The sequence below is a fragment of the Sceloporus undulatus genome, chromosome 7 (assembly GCF_019175285.1).
Source record: "Sceloporus undulatus isolate JIND9_A2432 ecotype Alabama chromosome 7, SceUnd_v1.1, whole genome shotgun sequence".
NCBI classification, from domain to species: Eukaryota; Metazoa; Chordata; class Lepidosauria; order Squamata; family Phrynosomatidae; genus Sceloporus; species Sceloporus undulatus.
The window spans coordinates 23,656,975-23,675,936 of NC_056528.1; the positions used below are offsets into that span (position 1 = coordinate 23,656,975).

Sequence of the window (18,962 nt, forward strand, 5' to 3'; positions counted from 1 at the left end):
GGGAATGACTTATTTTACCATTTTCCTCCTCAAGTTATCAAACAGTTACTTGGTTTTTGAAGACTATTCTCAGCTCAAGGCGTATTCTGTACAAAACAGCTGCAAAAAGTACCAGCACCCTGGCCCAAGGGATGTTAGGAGATGCAGTCCAATGCCATTCAGAAAGGCCTATAATCCCCAAAGCAAGTGTAGACAAAACAATGATCCTATCTGCTTTATAGATGCCTGTGTTCTTTATTTGGAACCAACAGACTGGGAGCTTCCTTTCTGTTTAGGGAAAAGGACCAAAGCAGAGGAGAAATGTTGGGTTGGAGAAGAGCTCATGTTGAGAGGCCAGCAAGGTAGGATAGGAAATGAGTCTTGAAAAACTGAAAATTCAGAGCAGTGAGATGGGGGGGATATCCCTCCACTTTTTCCTAGTAAAAAGCCTGATGTAGGAGACATGTTTCACACATGCTTCTTGGTTTGCCTGGCAATACCTTCCTCTTATGAACTCCTTCCCTCTTTCCTCCTCCATGCCCTCTCAGCCTGACCTTCCGATCCTGATCCAGTTCCTTGCTTCTTTAAATTAACACTTGAAAAAAGAAGGCTGTTTTGGAGGGGGAAGTAGAGTCTAGTGGGGTTAGGAAGAAAAACAGACAGAGTTAGGGAGGGAGGGAGGGTCTGGCGTTTGAAAAACTGGCCCATTGCAGGGAGGGTCACTGGCTCTGTTGTCCGAAGCCTATCTATCAAACCTCCCACTTTCACCTTTGAACTCGCTGAGGTTGGCGGAAAAAAGGCTAGGAAGAGAGGACATTTATAGTTTCACCACCATTTTAGTCCCAGTGAGAATATTGTTATTTCTTTCCCGTTGGCTTTGATATACTGTTGTATATCAAGGAAAGCTTCCGACGCAAGTTTATGGTGATATCTGGTTTATAGAGACACTATCACTGCTAAAAAAGATAAATAAATGGTTCCAAGAGCAAATCAAGCCTGAATTCTTCCTAGAGGCCAAGATTATTCCACTGAGTATTTTGGACATATCCTGAGAAGAAGGGATTCCCTAGAAAAGACAATAACGCTTGGTAAAGTGGAGGGCAATAGGAAAAGAGGAAGACCTCATTGCAGTGCTTTCCTTGGCAAGATTTATTCGGAGGAGGTTTGCCTTCACTTTCCTCTGAGACAGACGGAGTTTGCAAAGAATAAGACCTGAACACTTGATGGCAGCTGGAGGAAAATTACTAAAAGTCCTCATTGCTTAATTTTAGAACAAAATTAGCAAAGAATATCATCCCTTGGCATCAGATATCTTCCCCTTTGCTTTTCACTTCTCAGATGAAAAAACGAGATAAATGGCTTTGCTTGCTTTGTTTAAAGGCGTCCTCCTGCGGTGATAAGAAGAACTGCATTGTCAATAGGTTTTAACCCTTTCTGAACCAGATGGTTTTACCCTCTGAGATTCCTGTTTTTGCCACAAAACCTACATGGAACTGCACTATAGCATTCTGCAGCATTGGCAGATGCCACAGTTAAAACAATAACCCCCCTTCACATGTAGGTTTCACTGCTGACTGGGATACCATATGTTTTTGTTGCGTGCCTTCAAGTCGTTTCTGATTTATGGCGACCCTAAGGAGAGCCTATCACAGGGTTTTCTTGACTCGTTCAGAGGTTTGCCATTGCCTTCCCTTGAGGCTAAGAGCATGTGACTTGCCCAAGGGTCACCCAGTGGGTTTCATGGCTGAGCTGGGAATCGAACCCTGGTCTCCAGAGTCATAGTCCAACACTCAAGCCACTATGCCACACTGGCTAGACAGTGTATAATGCCAGCCTTTAAAGAATTAGACTCACATACCCTTCAGCTTTGCTATGGATGAAAGCTGGGACATGAGTGCCCAGAGAGTCCTCCATCCTCCAAGATGGTCTAGTCCACTGCTGAACATCGTTTAGTGTCAAGAAATTCTTCCTAATGTTTTGGAGGAACATATTTTCTCCCAATTTGGATCCACTGGTTCTCATCCTAGTCTCAGGAACAGCAGAAACCAGCCTTTCTCTGTCTTCTTTGGGACATCCCTTCAAGGAGTTGAAGATGACTGTCATCCTTTTCCATTGACTCTTCTCCAAGCTCAACATAATCAGCTCCTGAAGCTGTTCCTCAAGGGGCTTTTGGTTTCCAGACCTCTCATTCTCCTCACCCATTTGTGGCCCTTAGGAAATGGGGTGAACACCCAATCCAAGGGACCTATGGATCCAGGTGCTTTACTCTTTGGGGAAGGGGCAGAAGGAAGAGTCTGGACCCACATGGGAGACCTGTGCTAGGCCACCCACTCTGCCCTCCAACCTCTGGACGGTTTGCATCAGGATCCGCAGCTGCCCAGTTTGACGTTGGCTCATCAAAGTCATTTGACTCTCCAGCTGACAGATCTGCAGAGATGCAAAGAATCATTGCAATTGCTTGTTTATGGCTGACCAGAAAGGGTACCTCAATGCAGCAAGATAACATACGCTCCAATATTTCACAGAAATAAGAACTAGGACATGCGTGGCCAAGCAACAGCAGAGCGATGCCAAGTTAGTAAAGTTATTAATGAGGAAGAAGAGATGAACAAAGAGAGGCTGCAACAGTTTGCTTTTTCCTGAGCTGACTGGGAAGGGCAAGACTCTGCTGCTCTTCTCCTCTCCTCTCACTCAAACTAAATGCAATCAACTTTTGCACCTTGAACTGTATGCAGCAATTGTAATAAGCTGAGGACGAAGGGGGAAAGTGGGAAGAGGAGGGAGAGAGAAACTGGGGACACTTGTAAAGCAGTTGAAAAGGTGGGACACCAGAGGGTTAAATAAGACTGTTCCAACCAAATCAGGATAGATGAAGGGTATAGGAAATGCCATATATATATATATATATATATATATATACCACCTCATTTTTTCTCATTTAGGAACCTTTTTGTGAAAACGCAGGACTATTTTCTAAAAACACACAAATCTTTTCCCCCCTTTCTATCTCAAAAATGTTAATCCACAAAGCCCAGAAAGGAGGAAAGAGAAAGAAAGAAAGAAAGAAAGAAAGAAAGAAAGAAATCAAGCAGGCAGGCAATCAGAAAAATGTGTTAAATTTTTGCTGTCTCTCACAATGGAGCAAAGACTAAAAAACTGGAATTTTGAAACTGTGTGGAAGAATCAATTTTTCAGAGCTTTATGCCCTTAATACTGACCTGTGCTTCTTGCTTCTTGCGGGCATTTTGTTTCGCTAGCATCAAGGCACTGAGGTGAGTAAAAAACCAAACATCAGTTCTTGGCCAAGATGGGGCCCATGAAGTAGCCCTGGCATCCCAATCCATCCATCCAACCAACTAGCCATCCATCCCTTTATTTATATCCCATCTTTCACCCAGACAGGAGGTCAAGGCAGCTTACAAAATGCAGCAAAATTACACTAAAACACATATAAGATTAAAATGGCACTAAATAACAGCAGAATTAAAACCATTTTAAAACTGCCTGTGTTTCTCCAGGACTGTGATTTTGTGATTTAGCTTTCAGAACTCAGAGGTTAGAATAGTTTTTGGGGTGGGGATGGGAGAAGGGATGAGAAAGAGTCTCCCCCATGTTACCTGTGGGCTTTGAAAAAATCCCGAGCGAGCTCCATCTCTTGCATCTCCTGGGCTCTGCTTTCTTGGCTTTGCTCCTCCAAGTCAACAAGAAGATAATGGATCTGGTCTTTCAATTCTCTGTTCCTGGAAAGGAACCCCGAAGAAGTAAGCAATGGAACAGCTTGACTGGAGGTAGGTTCAGAACTTGAAAAATAACTTTCTGTTGGATGTGTAATAGAGAGAAACACAAGGGGGGGGATACATTCCCATTTACAGAATTTTCTGCACTGAAAACCATATTTTTGTAGAGAAAATAATGTTTTTATGAAGAAAGTTTCTCCTCCAGCTGGTAAAAAAAGCACAATTATTAGAGGCAAGATGGTATTGCATCCCAGACTGGGGCAAAACTGAGAGATGCCACCGCTTTGTTCTACTCACCGAGCCAAAGTATCACGAAGCTCCAGCCTCTGTGCTTCTGGGTCTGGAGCTGCTCCCTTTCCACTGGGAGCCTGCAATAAGCCAGGTACCATTCTTCTGGAGCTGGTGACTGGTCCATACTCCTACATGAAGAGAAAAAGAGGAGAAGAAAAATTAAAAAGAAAAGAGAAAAAAGATTTACCAGACAGCACCTGTGGTTATTCTGGCTCAAGGTCCAGAGAGCTGCTTTTCCCACTACGATTTAAGGTGTACAAATAGCCCCTCTCCAATCGGAGACACAGACCCAGGCCCTGAGGCCTGGCAACTCTACCTCTGAGTCACTGCTACTACTGCTGCTGCTTTCTCCAGAGGAGATGGATTGCTCCCCACAAAGCGTGCCACGTTCTGCTTTCAAAAATTTTATCATCAGCTGGCAAGCGGCCTCTTGAGCCCAATAAGTGTATGTTTGGAGCTCCAGCTGCTGTTTCTCCTTTTCTGCCAGAGCCAACCTGGTGTTTAAGTCAGCCAAAGCCTCCTGTAGTGAGGGAAAGATGGAGAATTTGGGTCAAAACAACAAAAGCTAAAACCTCAAATGAATGTTCCTTTCACACAACTTTCCAGGTTGGACAAAGACGCTCCTCTGTCATTCCATTTTCTCAGCTGCTTTTAAAATGTACCAGGTTCTCTTTCCTCCTCCCACTTTCCTCCTTAGTCCTCAGCTTACTTCAGTTGCTGCAAGCTGAATCCAAAGTGCAAAATTAATTTGAATTCCCTTTACAGCAACTGAAGTAAGCTGAGGACAAATGAGAATGGGAGGAGGAGAGAGAAACAGGGATGCTTTAAAGGCAGATGAGAAAGCAGGAAGGAGGAGGAGGATTAACTAGGACTGTCCCTGCCAAACTGGAACAGTTGGGAGGATATGAAAATGACCACGGGAGCCACTTCTTGTATTGGTTCGTGTCCTGGCTTAGGCTGCAGCCTTTCCCCATCCCTTCCCATTTCCAAGCCCCACTGACCCTGGCCACTTGCAACTCCCGCAGCAACTGCGCCTTCTCCATCTTTTTTGGTGTCATTTCAGAAGGAAGGGCATCATGCAGGGCCCTCTGTATCTCCGCCACTCTGGCCTCAATCCCTAAGTTGATCTCGGCTGCCACAGAACCTGGCCCAGGAGGCGGGCGGTGGGTGGGCAGCTTCAGTGAGGCCTTCTCGGTTCTCAGATGTTGGATGTAGTCTCGCAAAACTTTTCTGTCTTCCTCTTCTGCCATCTCACCAGGCTGCATGGGACTGGAAAGAGAACGGGGCTCCCAAAGATGAATATTAGGGACAACATTTGTCATCGATCATGGAACAGTCCATCTCAAAATGGCTTCACATCTCTGGGCTACAAAGGTATCAGAGGCTGTGGCATTTGTTGCTATGGTTCAATTTTTAAATAAAAATATCCAAAACATGTTTCTGCACAGTTCCAGTTCACTTTTTTTAGAAAGTACTTCTACCCGCTACAGTGTTTTGTATAAATGACAAGGCAGGTAAAAAGAAATGCACAAACATAAGATGGATGGCCCCTGGCTTGGTAGCAGGACATATGAAAAGTATCTTGGGGTCTTAGAAGACCACAAGCTAAACTTGGGTCAACAGTGAGATATAGCAGCCAAAAGGCCAATGCGATTCTGGGCTGCATCAATAGGAGAACAGCTTCCAGATCAAGGGAAATAGTAGTGTCACTCTATTGTGCTCATCTGGAATCCTTTGTTCAGTTCCAGAAGGATATAGGCAAAGGGAAAGAAAGTTTTAGTCCTCATGGTTCTGGATCAAGGGCTGATATATGAGTAAGGACATAGGATGTGGACTTCTGTCATAAATACTATGAGTCACGTTAACTTAGAACAGGCCTCCATGCGCAACTCTTCATCCTGATACAATTTCGTCTCCAAGCCACATCCTCCTATTCCATTCCTAGCATATACTGATCCCTGAATCATCCCCCTTTCACTTTCGTACCTCTGCTCGGAGTGGACTTTGCATTCACCAGGCATCTCACCACCTGTGCCACAGCTTTGCAAAAAATGGCATGCTTTCTCCATCATGGCTGATCTCATAGGGTCAAGTAAGTCATTAGGTTTTCCTAAGGGGAAGAAAGGGATCAGCATTTAAGTCAAGAGGAGCACATCTCTGCAACTGATTTGGCATGGAGAGTCCCAATCAATCCTCTGCCATCCCACTTTTTCCAGCTGATTTTACAAAGTCCTGATTTTTCTCTTCTTCTCCCCCTTTCTCTCCAGCTGCAAACTGAGTCCAAAGAGCAAAGGTAGTTTGAACTCAATTAACACAATGGGAGGAGAGGAAAGGGGGCAGAATCTTGCCCTTCCCTGTCAGCTTGGGCAAAAGCAAACCGCTTGCCCATTATCCTCATTACGCATAACCACGAGTGTCCTGGTTTTCATCTGTGAAATGTTTGAGAGTATGGAAGAGGAGGTGAGCTGAGGAGAAACATTAGCACTAAAACAGCAGATGGTTCTGGGACTGTAGTTCTGCAAAAGATAATATTCCCAAGCTCTGGTGTGCATGCAAGATAGCCTCAGAAACTCACCTGCGCCAGACGTTTCTACATCCTTTGCTGGGACTTGTAAGCAAGGGCCTTGTTTGGCCACAGCCAGTGAAAAGAGCGCCTCATAGGCCTCCAAACAGCGTTCACTGAGAAATTTGAGAGACAGAGGGAGAAATTTGGGAGCCAGGTTCAAGAATCACTAATCCCTGTGCCCAGGTATGAAAACAGAAGGAAATTATCGTCCAATTGTGACACACACTCTGTGGGCCAAAGGCTCCCCTGCCCATGCTTTAACCACCCCACCATGGTGCATCTCTAAAAGAAGGTCCCCAGAGAGTCTAGATTGGCTTTGCTGTGGCAGAATGACTCCTCCCCAACATCAGAAACCTTCAGCAGAGACCTAAGTGGCATCCACTCCTCACCTGTACTGCACAGCCAAGCGCAAGGCAGTGTTGTCGGACTCACTGAGGTCCAGCAGCATGCTAATGCCCTCTGTGTCACTCTTGGTCTCCTGAAAAGTTTCCAGGAGGAGATGGTTGAGCCCTTGGAGTGTCTCGATGGATCTAAGGGGGAAGGCGGGCATCCTTTTCATTGTAACAACAACAGGAGTAGGAGTAATAACAACCACCACTACAGAATAGTTAAAATTATTATTATTCTCATCCTATCTGCTTTCATCACTGTTCAGCTTTGAAAACCATACATAAAAATCTGAAATCCAATGGCATGCATAATCCTGACTTTAACTAAAACTAAGCCAGTTAACTTATTATTATTATTATTATTATTATTATTAACCTTTATTTATAAAGCGCTGTAAATTTACACAGCGCTGTACATACATTAACTTGAGTTAATAACAACTATTGAATCATAACTAGTTATTATTATTATTATTATTATTATTATTATTATTATTATTATTATTATTTAATAGATCCATTAACTCAAGTTGAACCAATCACAAGCAGAATGGCAGATGTCCCATGACTTACCTGTGGAATTGGTCCCTTTGAGGCCCCCGGGGGTCTTTGCTGTGGGTCTCTGCTGGTGGAAGGACTTTTGGGGAGAAATTGCCAGGGGTGGGGAGGACATTGGTGGCATCTTGGACACAGCGGAGAAACTTCTGGGCCACAATTGCCACCGGATCCTGCAAGAGGTGTGCAAGATTTATGGCAACCAATATGAATAGCAAGGACAGTGTCTTCCATCTCAGTGCGGCTGTGAATCCATTCTGGGTTGTAGTATGAACTTTCCAAGAACAATCCACAGGGCTGAACCTTATGACCCCCTCAATAGCTTCAATACTTTGGAGAGCAAATATACAGTGTGACCTCCTCATTCGCAGGAGTTAAGGGCTCAAGATAAACCACAATAAAAAAATCACTCCTTTTTTTACCTGAGAGAACACCAATACAGGGAGGGGCATTTCAGATTCTCATCCAGAGAGCTCTAGTGTCTCCCCAAACAACAAATCCCAGGATTTCCCAGGAGTGGAATCATAGCCCTTGTCTATTCTTCTCCATTAATAACTGCAGAAATAAAGCTGTTTGCCACCAATTGGACTGTCATGGCTCCATCTTGTGGCATCTTTGGATTTGTAGTTTGGTGAGGTATTAATGCTGACCCATCAGAGACCCCTGGTGCCCCACCAAACTACAAATCCCTGGAGGCAGCTGTGACAGTTAAAGTGTCAAACTGCTTTACTTGTGCAGTGCAGAAGTCTGACATTCTTTGTCCACACGTATCCTGGTTTTTCATGAGTGAAATATTGGAGGGTACGCAAGAGGATCATGTCCCAAGAACTTACAGGCAGACGAATGAGTCCAAAGTCCCCCTGAAATCCCCACGGATCCCGTTCGCAGAGGGGGCTGGAAGCTCCGCTCTGGAGGGTCTCCACTCTGGAGAGGGTGTTTTGCAGGTCCTTGACCTGGACAGAGACACAGAAACCGCATGTGAGAACTCTATCATTCTGTACAGTTATGTTTCTTCCCATCTTGGTCTTACCTTTCTCTGCAATTTGTCTCTTTCCTCCTGGTAAGCATGGAGAGTCTCTTTGGACTGGCTCAGCTCCTCGTTCCGGCTTCCTAGTTCTCCCCGGAGGGCTGCGTTCCTCTCCTCATATAGGGCAATTTCTTGCTCATAGATACTTGTGTCTCCTGACAGGAACCCCAAATCAGACCCCATAGGATCATCGTCTGTTTGCAGATACAGCTCTTTGAAACTTCTGTCGAATTTCTTTAAACTTTCTTCAAAACTCTGGATAATTTTTTTTAAAGATGCCAAAAAGAATAAAAACATAAACCAAAATAAAAGTGGCTCATTATCTAATCAGCTAGCCTTCTGAACCAAATAAAATTCAGACCTGAAGCCAATAAGTTGATTGTTTCAGTTTTGGGGCCTCCACCTGCCAGAAATTGGGAGATGTGTCCATCTTTTTCAGATCTCAGAGGTTCTCCTCAGCCTAGGAGAAGAAAAGAAGGGAGGGTGCACTGGAAGGCCTCCCATTTGGGACAAGAATTTGACCCACCTCAGCCACATGGACGGGCTCCTCCATTTTAGTTTCAGTGCTGGGGATGCGGCTCCGATGGGTGACGACGGTATTCTCAAGGGATGTGACCGCCTGGTGCACAGCAAGAAAGAGATCAGGATTGCCTGGAACACGGAGGGATCAGAAGGATGGAGAGGAAGAGAATCAGAGCCTGGAAAGCTACTTTTGGGGAACTAAAACACCTCAAATTCCTTATTGACAAAGAAAGATAATCAACTGCTCCTCCAAGAAATGAGAAGCGGACACCATTTACAGTATTTGGTTTTTTGCCACAGGTGGCAAAATGTCTCAGGACAGCCCTTGCAGATTAGGGAATGAGCTTCTGTCAAAAAGTGGGTAAATATTTTTGGGCTACTACCCCCACCAGAGAGCTAGTAAGAGGCAGATGTGACACCAGATAAGATGCAGACTCAGAATTCATACCTTCACCCGGATGTGAGGAAGAAGGCGGGATTGCTGCCATGCTCGGAAATGGCACTGGGCACCGTGGAAGGCTTGCCGTGTATTCAGAGCAGAGGTCGAAAAACTCTTCTTCCTCCCTGCCAGCAAAGAGGATGTTAAGAGGACAAGGTTCAGCCTTCTGCTAGTTGGGATTTGGACTCTGTTGTCTCTTCCCATACCCTTCAACTGTCCTGGTTTCAGCAGGGAAAAGCACCGGTTAATCCTCTGCCATCCTACTTCCTCAACTGTTTTTTAAAATGTCCTGATTTCCCTTCCCTCCTTCTGCTTTACTCCTTCATCTTTGGCTTACTTCAGATGCTACAAACAAAATGCAAAAGCAGTTTGCATTCAATTAATGAAGCCAAGAAAGAGAGGAGAGGAGAGGAGTAGAGTCTTGCTTTTCTCAGGGACTGCCTCCTCCCATATAATCCTCCCTGCACACTCCAGCCTCTGGGAGGAATTTGCTGCAGCCTCAAAGATCTAGGCTTTCGGCTACCTCCCTGAGGGCATTTTCTGTTGTCGTTCCCAGACTATGGAACGAACTGCCGGACAGCTTTAAAAAGGCTGTCAAGACGGATCTCTTCCGGCAGGCCTTTCCTGGATAGATAATCCCGGCCTCAGGAACCCTCTTCTCATGAGAGTCCCTAAGGTCCTCCCTGGAAATTTGAGTGGAATGCTGCCACAGTTTGCTGTTTTGTTTTTGTTTGTTTTGTAATGGTGTGTATGTGTTGATGTTGTTTTAATTTGTTGGGTTTAATTATAATTGATTTAATAACTTTTTAAGGGGGGAGGGAAGTAGATTTTGATATATATTGTATTTTATTATTGTTAGCCACCCTGATTGACCTCAAAGGGGCAGGATATAAATAAATAAATTTATTATTATTATTATTATTATTATTATTATTATTTCCCACTAGGTTCATCAGTGAGAACCTGCTTTTCTCCTCTCTATTTTCAGACTTTTCTAAACTTGGGGTTTAAATTCCAGGGTTCCTCTGCTTAAAATAGTAGTTTTGTGCATTATCCATTAAAACCTTTTGCCCTCTTGTTGCCTCCCCATAGCCTCTTGACCACCATGGCTCAGCTACATGTGTTCCCTTTCTATCTGTGAAATGTGGTGAGTACGCATTCCTGTTGTACTCTTATTCTGCACAATCTAGATTCAATCTGGCACTGTATCTTCCCTGCAATCCCGAATCCCCACAGTCCTGTGAGATCTATGGAACTGGAGAGGGAAGGATTACCTGTTTTTCCTCTGTTGCAGATGTTCGATTTGGCCGTGGAGGTGGGCGACGGTGACCATCAACTCCGTGATGTGTTCCTCATAGCGCAGGATTGCCTGTTCATCCGGCGGCACCTTCTCTGGCAACCCCTCATCTTGGGGCTCTGGGTCTCCCTGGGTATTGGAAATCAGAATAAAGTTGGCAGGGACTGAGAGTGCACCTACACCGTAGCAATAATGCATTTTGACACCACTTTTAAGTGCTCTAGTTCCATCCTATGGAATCCTGAGTTTTGTTGTTTGACAAGGTTCTTAGCCATCTCTGCCCTGACCCAGGTTAGCCCACTTGCCTTTGCTGGCTCCCTCTTGTTTGGACCACTGACCAGTGTCTCAATTCTGTTTTTCTGAAATGCAGTTAAAATAGAGAGGCAGTTTGCTCCTTGCTCAAGGAAGGGAGGAAGCCTTCCTGTTTCCATCAGCAACAATAGGTTGTTTGTTCCTGAACTCCAACTCCTTGGCTAGTATATCTAGAGATCTGAGACCTAGTCAGGAGAGAATTGGGAAGAGATAGAGAAAATACAAAAGCCACAATCCCATTAGGGTTGCCACCAGATCTCATGGCCTGGCCCTGAGTCCAGTTTTCATGGGCCATCTCCAAGTGCGAGACAAGGGTACAAATTCTCCCATTTTGTTGGGATCAACTCCAGCAAGAAGAAAGCAAAGTTTGCAACTTGCAAAGACTCTCAGACAGATCTACATACCATACATACTTGACTATAAGTTGGCCTCATATATAAGTCGGGGGCAAGTTTTGGGGCCAAAATTATGGATTTTGACATGACCTGTGGATATGTTGAGGATAAATGCAGGGGCATATAGCAAAGGATTTAAAGGATGAAGCAAAGCAAAACAACGTCAAAGAACTTATAAAATCTCAGCAGACATAACTCTTTGTGCTTACTCTTAAAACTGGGATGGATGGCAGAGTAGCGGGGTCAGGGCTTCACATACTATAGTCTTGCTTTTCATCAGGAGATGGCACTTTTTAGACTTATACATGAGTATATACAGTATTTACTTAGCTCTCCTTTCCTTCCCAGTTATTGCGGTGCCAGGGCTCACCCTCCGCTCTGCTCTGCAACTATCTATCAAGGAGATTAGATTAACCTGGAATACTGTGTCCAGTTCCAGACACTAGAAGGATATGGACAATTGTGAAAGGTCAGGCTTACCTTCTCCATTCCGTCTTTTGCGCTTTCTCAACCGGGCGGCAACCGAGTGGGGCTTAAACGGTCCACTTTGGCAATGGCAGCAAGAGCTGAGGTCCTTTGACGGATGTAGCCTGGCGGTCTTCTTCCTGTTTGTTCCCCACCGTCCAGCCAGGTTTCCTGTCCGCAGGGAGAGGAAGAGGAAGGCGCTGTGCTTTGCGAAGGACGACATCCCATGATCCACATCACTTTAACTCCTGGAAAACTGGAGAAAACTCTGGGGGGGGAAACCAAGAAAGGGAACAAAAGCGAGAGGCGCAAAAGAATATGAACCAGATTTCTTTTAAGTTTCGACATATTAGAGTTTAATATGTTTTTCCAGTTTTTAAAACAATACAAGTATATATATCTTTGTTAAGAAAATGAAGAAGCCAGTGAAGTTTCAAGAGCTTGCGACATGGATTTTTTGTGCGTTTTGGTCGGCCCCATAAAGGCACCACTGTTCTGTAGGTTTTGGATGCTACTGTACTTTGCTATTATCCCTGGATAGGTTTAGTTAAGAAAGTGGGTTGCATTTCTGGACATGACTTCGTTCTTGAACAGAAAAACTGGAACCAGAAATAACAAGGAAAGAAACAGGGAGAGGTCTTGCATCTAGGGTTAAAACAAAGGCTGCTGCCACACTGCAGAATGAATGCACTTTGGTGCTGCTTTAACTGCCATGGCTCCATGCTATGGACACCTGGGATTTGTAATTTGCTGTGGCTCCAGGGCTCTCAGACAGAGAAGGATGAATATCTTGCAAAACTACACTTCCCAGAATGCAAATGCATTGGACATATGGCAGTGAAAGCAGTATCAAATTGCATTTTGTGTTGCAATGTAGATTCAGCCACTTGGGGTGGCAAAGAAACTACAAATCCCAGAAGCCCTTGCGAGGGACGGAGGGGGCGGGGCAAGAGAGGGTTTCCTTTTCTGTCCCAGGCACTTCCGGCTGGGTTTGCCAAAAGCCTTTGCAGCTCCAGGGTTGCTCTGTGTTTGTTTGCAAATTGCAAAGGGACTTCGGATTCGCACCCAGAGCCCGAGGTGAGACTGAGGTTTGACCAGGGAAATGGGGGAGGAAAGGACGAAGGGGCAAGGAAAGAATGGCTTTTTCATCAGCCCAAAGGAGCAGCCTTTCCAGGGATAGTGCAAATGGAGGAATTGCTTTGCAGGCTGCAGGTTTCTCTTCTCCCAGTTTTCTTTCTATCCTGACTTGTCTCCCAGCTAATTTGGGTTTTCATTTGGGTGTCTTCCCCTCTTTCCCTTTCAAATAATGTAAACCTTGATATCTCTCCCTGGCTGCAAAGATCTCTTGCAAGGAAATCACGTTAAGCCCTTGAGAATGTTAAAACAGGGAAATGTCATTTACACCAGGTAATCCTTAAAGCCAGAGTTAACGCATGCGCATGCACCAACTGCATGCAGCAACATTTTCAATTCCCTCCACAGCTTGGAAAATGAGAAGAGCAGTTTTTGCAAGAGAAAGAGGGGAAGCTGAATGCAGCGGATGAACTCTTGCAAGGGTTTCAGGTTGCAGTCGAGGCCTTGCAAAGCTCACCTGGCTGAAGAAATAAGTATGGAAAGCATAGTGGCACCAAAGGTCTGCGTTTGCCCAGCTCCCAATGCCAATGCTGCTAAAAAGCCTCCAACTAGACAGTGGATAGCAGGGGTCAAAATGCTTTGTAAAAGGGCGCTTCTTTGTCAGAGGCTTTAATTTACCTGGACTTCAGGAGTGATGAGGCCCCTCCAGATGTTGGACTGCATCTCCCATCATTCCTTGCCACAAGCTATTAGGGCTATGTGGGCGTTGTATTCCAACTACATCTGGAGGGCTGCGTGATTCCCTCATTTTCATAATAGGATCCAGGCTAGAGAGTGACTACAGCTGGTTTGCTTTCTCTCCTCTCCCCAAAGGGCAGACTCAAACTGGATTCGAACACGGAGCCTGGCGCTCTGATGGACACCTCAGAGCCCAGCAGCGCCACGGAGGAAGAGGAGGAGAAGGCAGCGGCAGAGGAGCAGCGGCCCCGGACACGGTCCAACCCTGAAGGGGCCGAGGACCGGACCCTGAGCGCCCAGGGGAGCGTGGGGAGCAGGAGCGAAGGGGAGGGAGAGGCAGCCAGCACTGGCGACAGCCCCCAAAGCGCCAATGCCCCGGCTGCCAACGGCAAGGTCTGGCCGCCCTCTGTCCCCCCCGTGGAGTTCCAGGTCAAAACACCACGGGTGAACTGCGCCGAGAAAGTGGTGAGCAGGGGCTAAAGGGGCACAGAATGCTGGTTTTGACCCACAAAGCCCTACACGAAGGACCACATTCTCCCATAGGAGCCATGGGTTTTGAGATCTGACTCATGAGGTTCTCGTGACCAGATTTATCCAGCCTTCCTCTGAGGCTGAGAGAGAGATACCTATAGTCCCCAAATGTCCTTGTCGAACTTCTCCTCTTTTCTGTCTTTAGATTATTTGCTTGGATCTGTCGGAAGAAATGTCCCACCCGAAACTGGAGTCATTCAATGGGTGAGTCGGTTTCCCTTCCGGAATGGGAAATATGGTGTCCCAAAGCTATGGGGTTTTTTTAACATATAGATTTACTTTTTCTCTTTCTTCATTCCTTCCAAAGCTCCAAAACCAACGCTTTGAACATCTCCCAAAAAATGATTGAAATGTTCGTCCGGACCAAACACAAGATTGATAAAAGCCATGAGTTTGCCTTGGTTGTAGTCAACAACGACGTGACTTGGGTGCGTCCGGCGTGTGGCCATCTATCAATTGACTATTAATTCCCATCCTTTGCTTTCAGTCTTAAAAAAATCTTGGTTGCTCACACCAAGCTTGATGGCTGCAGAGTTTGGAAAAGTTACTTTTTTGGAGGGGTGGACTCTGTTGTGTTTTTTCTTTTTAGCAAGATTTGGAGATTTGCCATTGCCTTCCTGGAAGGCTGAGAGAGTGTGACTTGCCCAAGATCACACACTAGGTTTCTGTGGCTAAATTCGAACAATTCATTTCTTCAGAGGTACCAAAAAAGTAACTTAAGGATTGTTTAGCCAGGAGAAATGAGCCAGAAATGGAAATAGGTAACGCAGTCCTCTCTCTTTTCTTCTCTCTCTCAGCTTTCGGGATTCACCTCGGACCCCAGAGAAGTTTGCAGCTGTTTGTATGACTTGGAAACAGTGGTCTGCAAGTCGTTCAGTATCCTTCATTTTGCCTTGGGACAAAACTGGGAAAGAGCGGGATTTTAATCTGGCCTCAGCGCTTGGTATTTAAGGTGGGATGTATGGGAAAATGCTTGAATTGTGTGGCAGTGGATCTTAACTCTTCTCTCTCAGATCTGGAAGGGCTTTTCAACCTCATGTAAGCAAGTCTGCTTTTTCTCCTTTTATGCAGCGGTTGTTTGGGGAACATGTTAGAAAGAAAAGATCTGCCTCCTAATTATATCCAGTTGGGAGGGATAATAGTGCATAAACCTCATATTTAATTGCCTTCGAGGCCCCTTTGCGGGCTTTTAAACAGAAGTGGGATGGCTGTCTCTGGGCTCCTGCAGTGGCCAAAGAGGGTCGGAGTAGATGACCATTGGGGACCCAGCCACATTTATGGATTTCCGATGCTACATTGCAGCATTGATCAGCTTGGCCAAGAGTAACCCAAAAGGACTCTGTCATCCCTCTGACATCCTTTTATAATTGGAACAAGGCTTGCAAAAGTTACATTTTTCTAGTGATAGGTCACAGAATTCCCCCAGCCAATTGCAGTCCAAAAAAGGTAACTTTTTCCAAGCTCTGAAGGGAGATGCCAGAAGTTTGCATTCGGGTTGTTTTCATACAAAAGCAAGGACTTACTAATTCGGAGATGGAGAATCATTCACCCAGCCTTCCAGAAGGTTGTTAAACTTCTGTACCCAGCAGCCCCTAGTCAGTGGTGAAGAATGCTGGGATCTGTACTCCAGCATCCTGAAGGATGCATGGTTGCCATCCATGAGTTGTGTGTGTATGTCTATACCTTCAGATTGTGAATTTCACCAAGTGTTTTTTAGGCAAGAGATACTCAGAGGTGGTTTTGCCAATTCCTTCCTCTGAAACAGAGCCCACAACACCTGGTATTCCCTAGTGGCCTCCCATCCAAGTCCTAACCAGGGCTGGCTCTGTTAAGTTTCCAAGATTGGAGCTGATCTGGTATCTTCAGCGTATTTACATTGATGAAACTCCCTCTTCCTCTCCAATACAGACAGCAGAAGACAGAGCTGCCTGTGACGGACAACGTCCAAACTATTCCACCGCCTTACGTGGTTAGGACCATCTTGGTCTACAGCCGCCCTGCGTGCCAGCCGCCTGTGGCCATTACAGATCAGATGAAGGTGCGTGCCTCTTCTAATATCGCCCTGGTCCCTCATCTGTCTGAAGGGGCTTCTTTTAATAGCAAGCGGACCTCAACCCCCAGCTTCAGTGTAAACATTTATATCTCTAGGTAGCCCTTGTGTGTGTCTGTGTATTAATATTAAATGAGTGTCTTTGAGAGCCAGAGTGATGTTGTGGTTTGAACGTTGGACTAGGATTCTGGAGACCGGGGTTTGAATCCCTGCTCAACCATGGAAACCCACTGGGTGATCTTGGGGAAGTGCTACTCTCTCAGCCTCAGAGGAAGGCAAAGGAAACTGCCTCTGAACAAAGCTTGCCAGGAAAATCCCACGATAGTGTCGGCATACATCAGAAACGATCCATGGGGTTTCTTTGCCCATTGTCACAACTATAAAACCATAAAGGCAAAGGGTAGTGTGAACATGTTGTAAAATAATACCTTTTCCAAATATGCTGGGGAGGAGGGTGGCTGGGTGTGTACTCTGTGTTTTTACTCACAGGTAACTTTTCTCGGCTTCTTTCGAGCCAGCATTAACCGTTTCTTCCTCCCTTGGCCCAGAAAATGCTGCAGTGCCCTTACTACTTCTTCGATGTGCTCTACCTCCACAATGGCATCGAAGAGAAAGAGGAGGAAATCAGCTGGAAGGTAAAACCCCACAAGGCCAGGCAGATATGATGCCAGTGTGGGGGAAGCCTGGCATTTTTGTGGTGCCTCCTTTTCTTTAGGGGAGATGGGCCATGCTGGCAGGCTTTCGTTCTCTTTCTTTGCTTCTGCAGTGTATAGCCTTAGGATGTCCGTCTTCCATCTGGGGTATACCCACGCCTAGAGGCTTTAACCAGCCATGGGGAATTGGATTGCTAGCTAGGATAAGTCATGGAGTCAGAGTTGGAAAAGACCCCAAGGGCCCTTGGTTTGTGTTCCAGTCTCCGAAGCAGCAGAAAACAAGCTGGCTCCTCCTTCTGCATGGCATCCGTAATTTGGGTAGAATTAGTTGTAGAGGGACCCTTGGCCATTAAGCAAAAGCTGAACTCCATATCGGTGAAAGATCTGGGAATCTTTGCTGCTTTATCATTGACCCTCAATGAAGCTTATGTTATTGTCAGATGTAGTGTTTGGCACCGAAAGAACTCTTGGGGAGGCTGCTCAGGTGCATCCCAGAACATGGCTTTATGATTTTGTGTGTGAATATAATACATACACATACACACCCCTCTTGCATCGGGTCTTGGCCTCTGACTCTGACTCGTCTTCCTTCCTCTCCAGGAGACCTTTGCCTTCTTCAGCAACCTGGATACCAAAGGCACCAATTACAAGTACGAGGTGTCCCTCACCGGCCCGGCTGTGGAGCTCCACAATTGCATGGCCAAACTCCTGGCCCACCCTCTCCAGAGGCCCTTTCAGACTCACGCGTCCTACAGCATGTTGGAAGAGGAGGAGGCACCCGAAATCGAAGCCGTGGTCTGAGCGAGCGCAAGCCGAGGACGGAGCTCCTCCGACCGGGGGCCTCTCCTTGCAGGAAGGGGGCTTTTGGCCGTATCCGGGGCCTCTGTGTGTCTTTGTATGTGTTGTTGGGGACTTTTGTGTATGTGTGTATATAGGTATACAATTTCTCCCCATCTGTACAACCCCTGTGGGTTCATTCATCCTATACAATTGTAGCCCTTTGATTCCAGGTTAAATTGCAGTTGTTGACATTGTCTGGAGTTTGCTGAGGCTAAGTAGAACTGGGAATCCCCTGCAAATTCCAGGATGGAACCATGGCGCTAGAATTGAGAGCCCCAAGTCTCACCACGAAGGAAGCCGCAGGATACTCTCCGCAAGTGTCGGGTTGTGACCCCATCACCCTGGCCCTCTGGGACAATGGGCTTTGTAGTCCCAGGGATAGTTGCCACCCATCATGGCTGACAGAAGCCAGATTTTCCATGACGCCTGAAGTAGAGCCAACAAGGACTGCATTCTTTGACATTAAAACTCTGTTTCTTAAAAGACGTTTTGTGATTATTATTTCTTGTGTGCTCCTGCCAGTTGGGCAAATGCAAGAAGGCCTGCATCCACACTGCAGAAATAACCCGGTTTGGCACCACTTTAACTCTTTTCTGGCAGTTAAAACGCTGCCAAACCAGGTTATTCCTCCAGTGTGGATACAACCAAAGCCACCTCTTATGGCTGCCATGGTCCTGCCTTTTGAGGGGAGCCAGGCTTGCATCCACACTGGAGAAATAATCCACTTTGAGACCGCCTTAACTGCCTTGGTTCAGTGCCAACGAACTGTGAGAACTGTAGTTTTGTGAGGCATTGAGCCTTCTCTGCCTGAGGTAGCTCTGGGCCCACAATAAACTACAATTCCCAGGGTTCCCTAGGACTGAGCCAGGGCAGCGAAAGCACTCTCAAACGATTTTCCCAGCAGGGTTTTGTGGCTGGAGGCCTGCCAATCAACAGCTCCTTCGAGCCAATAGAAACTGTAGGCGGGACCAAGGGCAGAGGGCAGCCAGGGACGTTTCTTGTTTTTTTTTACTTACTAGCACCTCCTCTTCTCACTGGCTGGCTGGGCTGTCAATCAGGGGCGCAGCGCTGCTCTCAGCCAATGGGATGTCGCGACGAGGCT

At 46.1% G+C, this 18,962-nt stretch overlaps 3 protein-coding genes across 5 annotated transcripts in view; 1 reads left to right on the forward strand and 2 right to left on the reverse strand.

Moving 5' to 3' along the window:
- Positions 1 to 2,246, reverse strand: part of NR2F6 (nuclear receptor subfamily 2 group F member 6) — a 23,302-nt gene extending 21,056 nt beyond the window's left edge. The window contains exon 1 of the mRNA XM_042480307.1: positions 1,838 to 2,246. Coding sequence (XP_042336241.1) covers positions 1,838 to 2,181 — 344 coding nt within the window. The 5' untranslated portion in view covers positions 2,182 to 2,246. The remainder of the gene's footprint in view (positions 1 to 1,837) is intronic.
- Positions 1,105 to 18,935, reverse strand: USHBP1 (USH1 protein network component harmonin binding protein 1). Of its 2 annotated transcripts, XM_042480299.1 has the most exons (17): positions 18,877 to 18,935; positions 11,990 to 12,242; positions 10,780 to 10,931; positions 9,515 to 9,630; positions 9,071 to 9,195; positions 8,548 to 8,799; positions 8,351 to 8,470; positions 7,536 to 7,690; positions 6,963 to 7,103; positions 6,583 to 6,686; positions 5,994 to 6,117; positions 5,009 to 5,276; positions 4,324 to 4,527; positions 4,014 to 4,135; positions 3,597 to 3,719; positions 3,198 to 3,246; positions 1,105 to 2,406 (listed from the first exon to the last, which is right to left on the reverse strand). In XM_042480299.1, exons 2-17 carry the CDS (start codon positions 11,996 to 11,998, stop codon positions 2,242 to 2,244), a joined length of 2,229 nt encoding a protein of 742 aa, XP_042336233.1. In that variant the 5' UTR covers positions 11,999 to 12,242; positions 18,877 to 18,935; the 3' UTR covers positions 1,105 to 2,241. The 2 variants fall into 2 exon arrangements, with proteins under 2 accessions (XP_042336233.1, XP_042336232.1); XM_042480298.1 differs by lacking the exons at positions 11,990 to 12,242; positions 18,877 to 18,935 and having other exon boundaries at positions 10,780 to 11,022.
- Positions 12,928 to 18,343, forward strand: BABAM1 (BRISC and BRCA1 A complex member 1). Of its 2 annotated transcripts, none has more exons than XM_042480313.1 (9): positions 12,928 to 13,051; positions 13,922 to 14,251; positions 14,463 to 14,521; positions 14,625 to 14,745; positions 15,115 to 15,193; positions 15,331 to 15,355; positions 16,226 to 16,355; positions 16,916 to 17,002; positions 17,621 to 18,343. In XM_042480313.1, exons 2-9 carry the CDS (start codon positions 13,964 to 13,966, stop codon positions 17,819 to 17,821), a joined length of 990 nt encoding a protein of 329 aa, XP_042336247.1. In that variant the 5' UTR covers positions 12,928 to 13,051; positions 13,922 to 13,963; the 3' UTR covers positions 17,822 to 18,343. The 2 variants fall into 2 exon arrangements, with proteins under 2 accessions (XP_042336247.1, XP_042336248.1); XM_042480314.1 differs by having other exon boundaries at positions 12,933 to 13,051; positions 13,927 to 14,251.
- Positions 18,936 to 18,962: the final 27 nt, after the last annotated feature.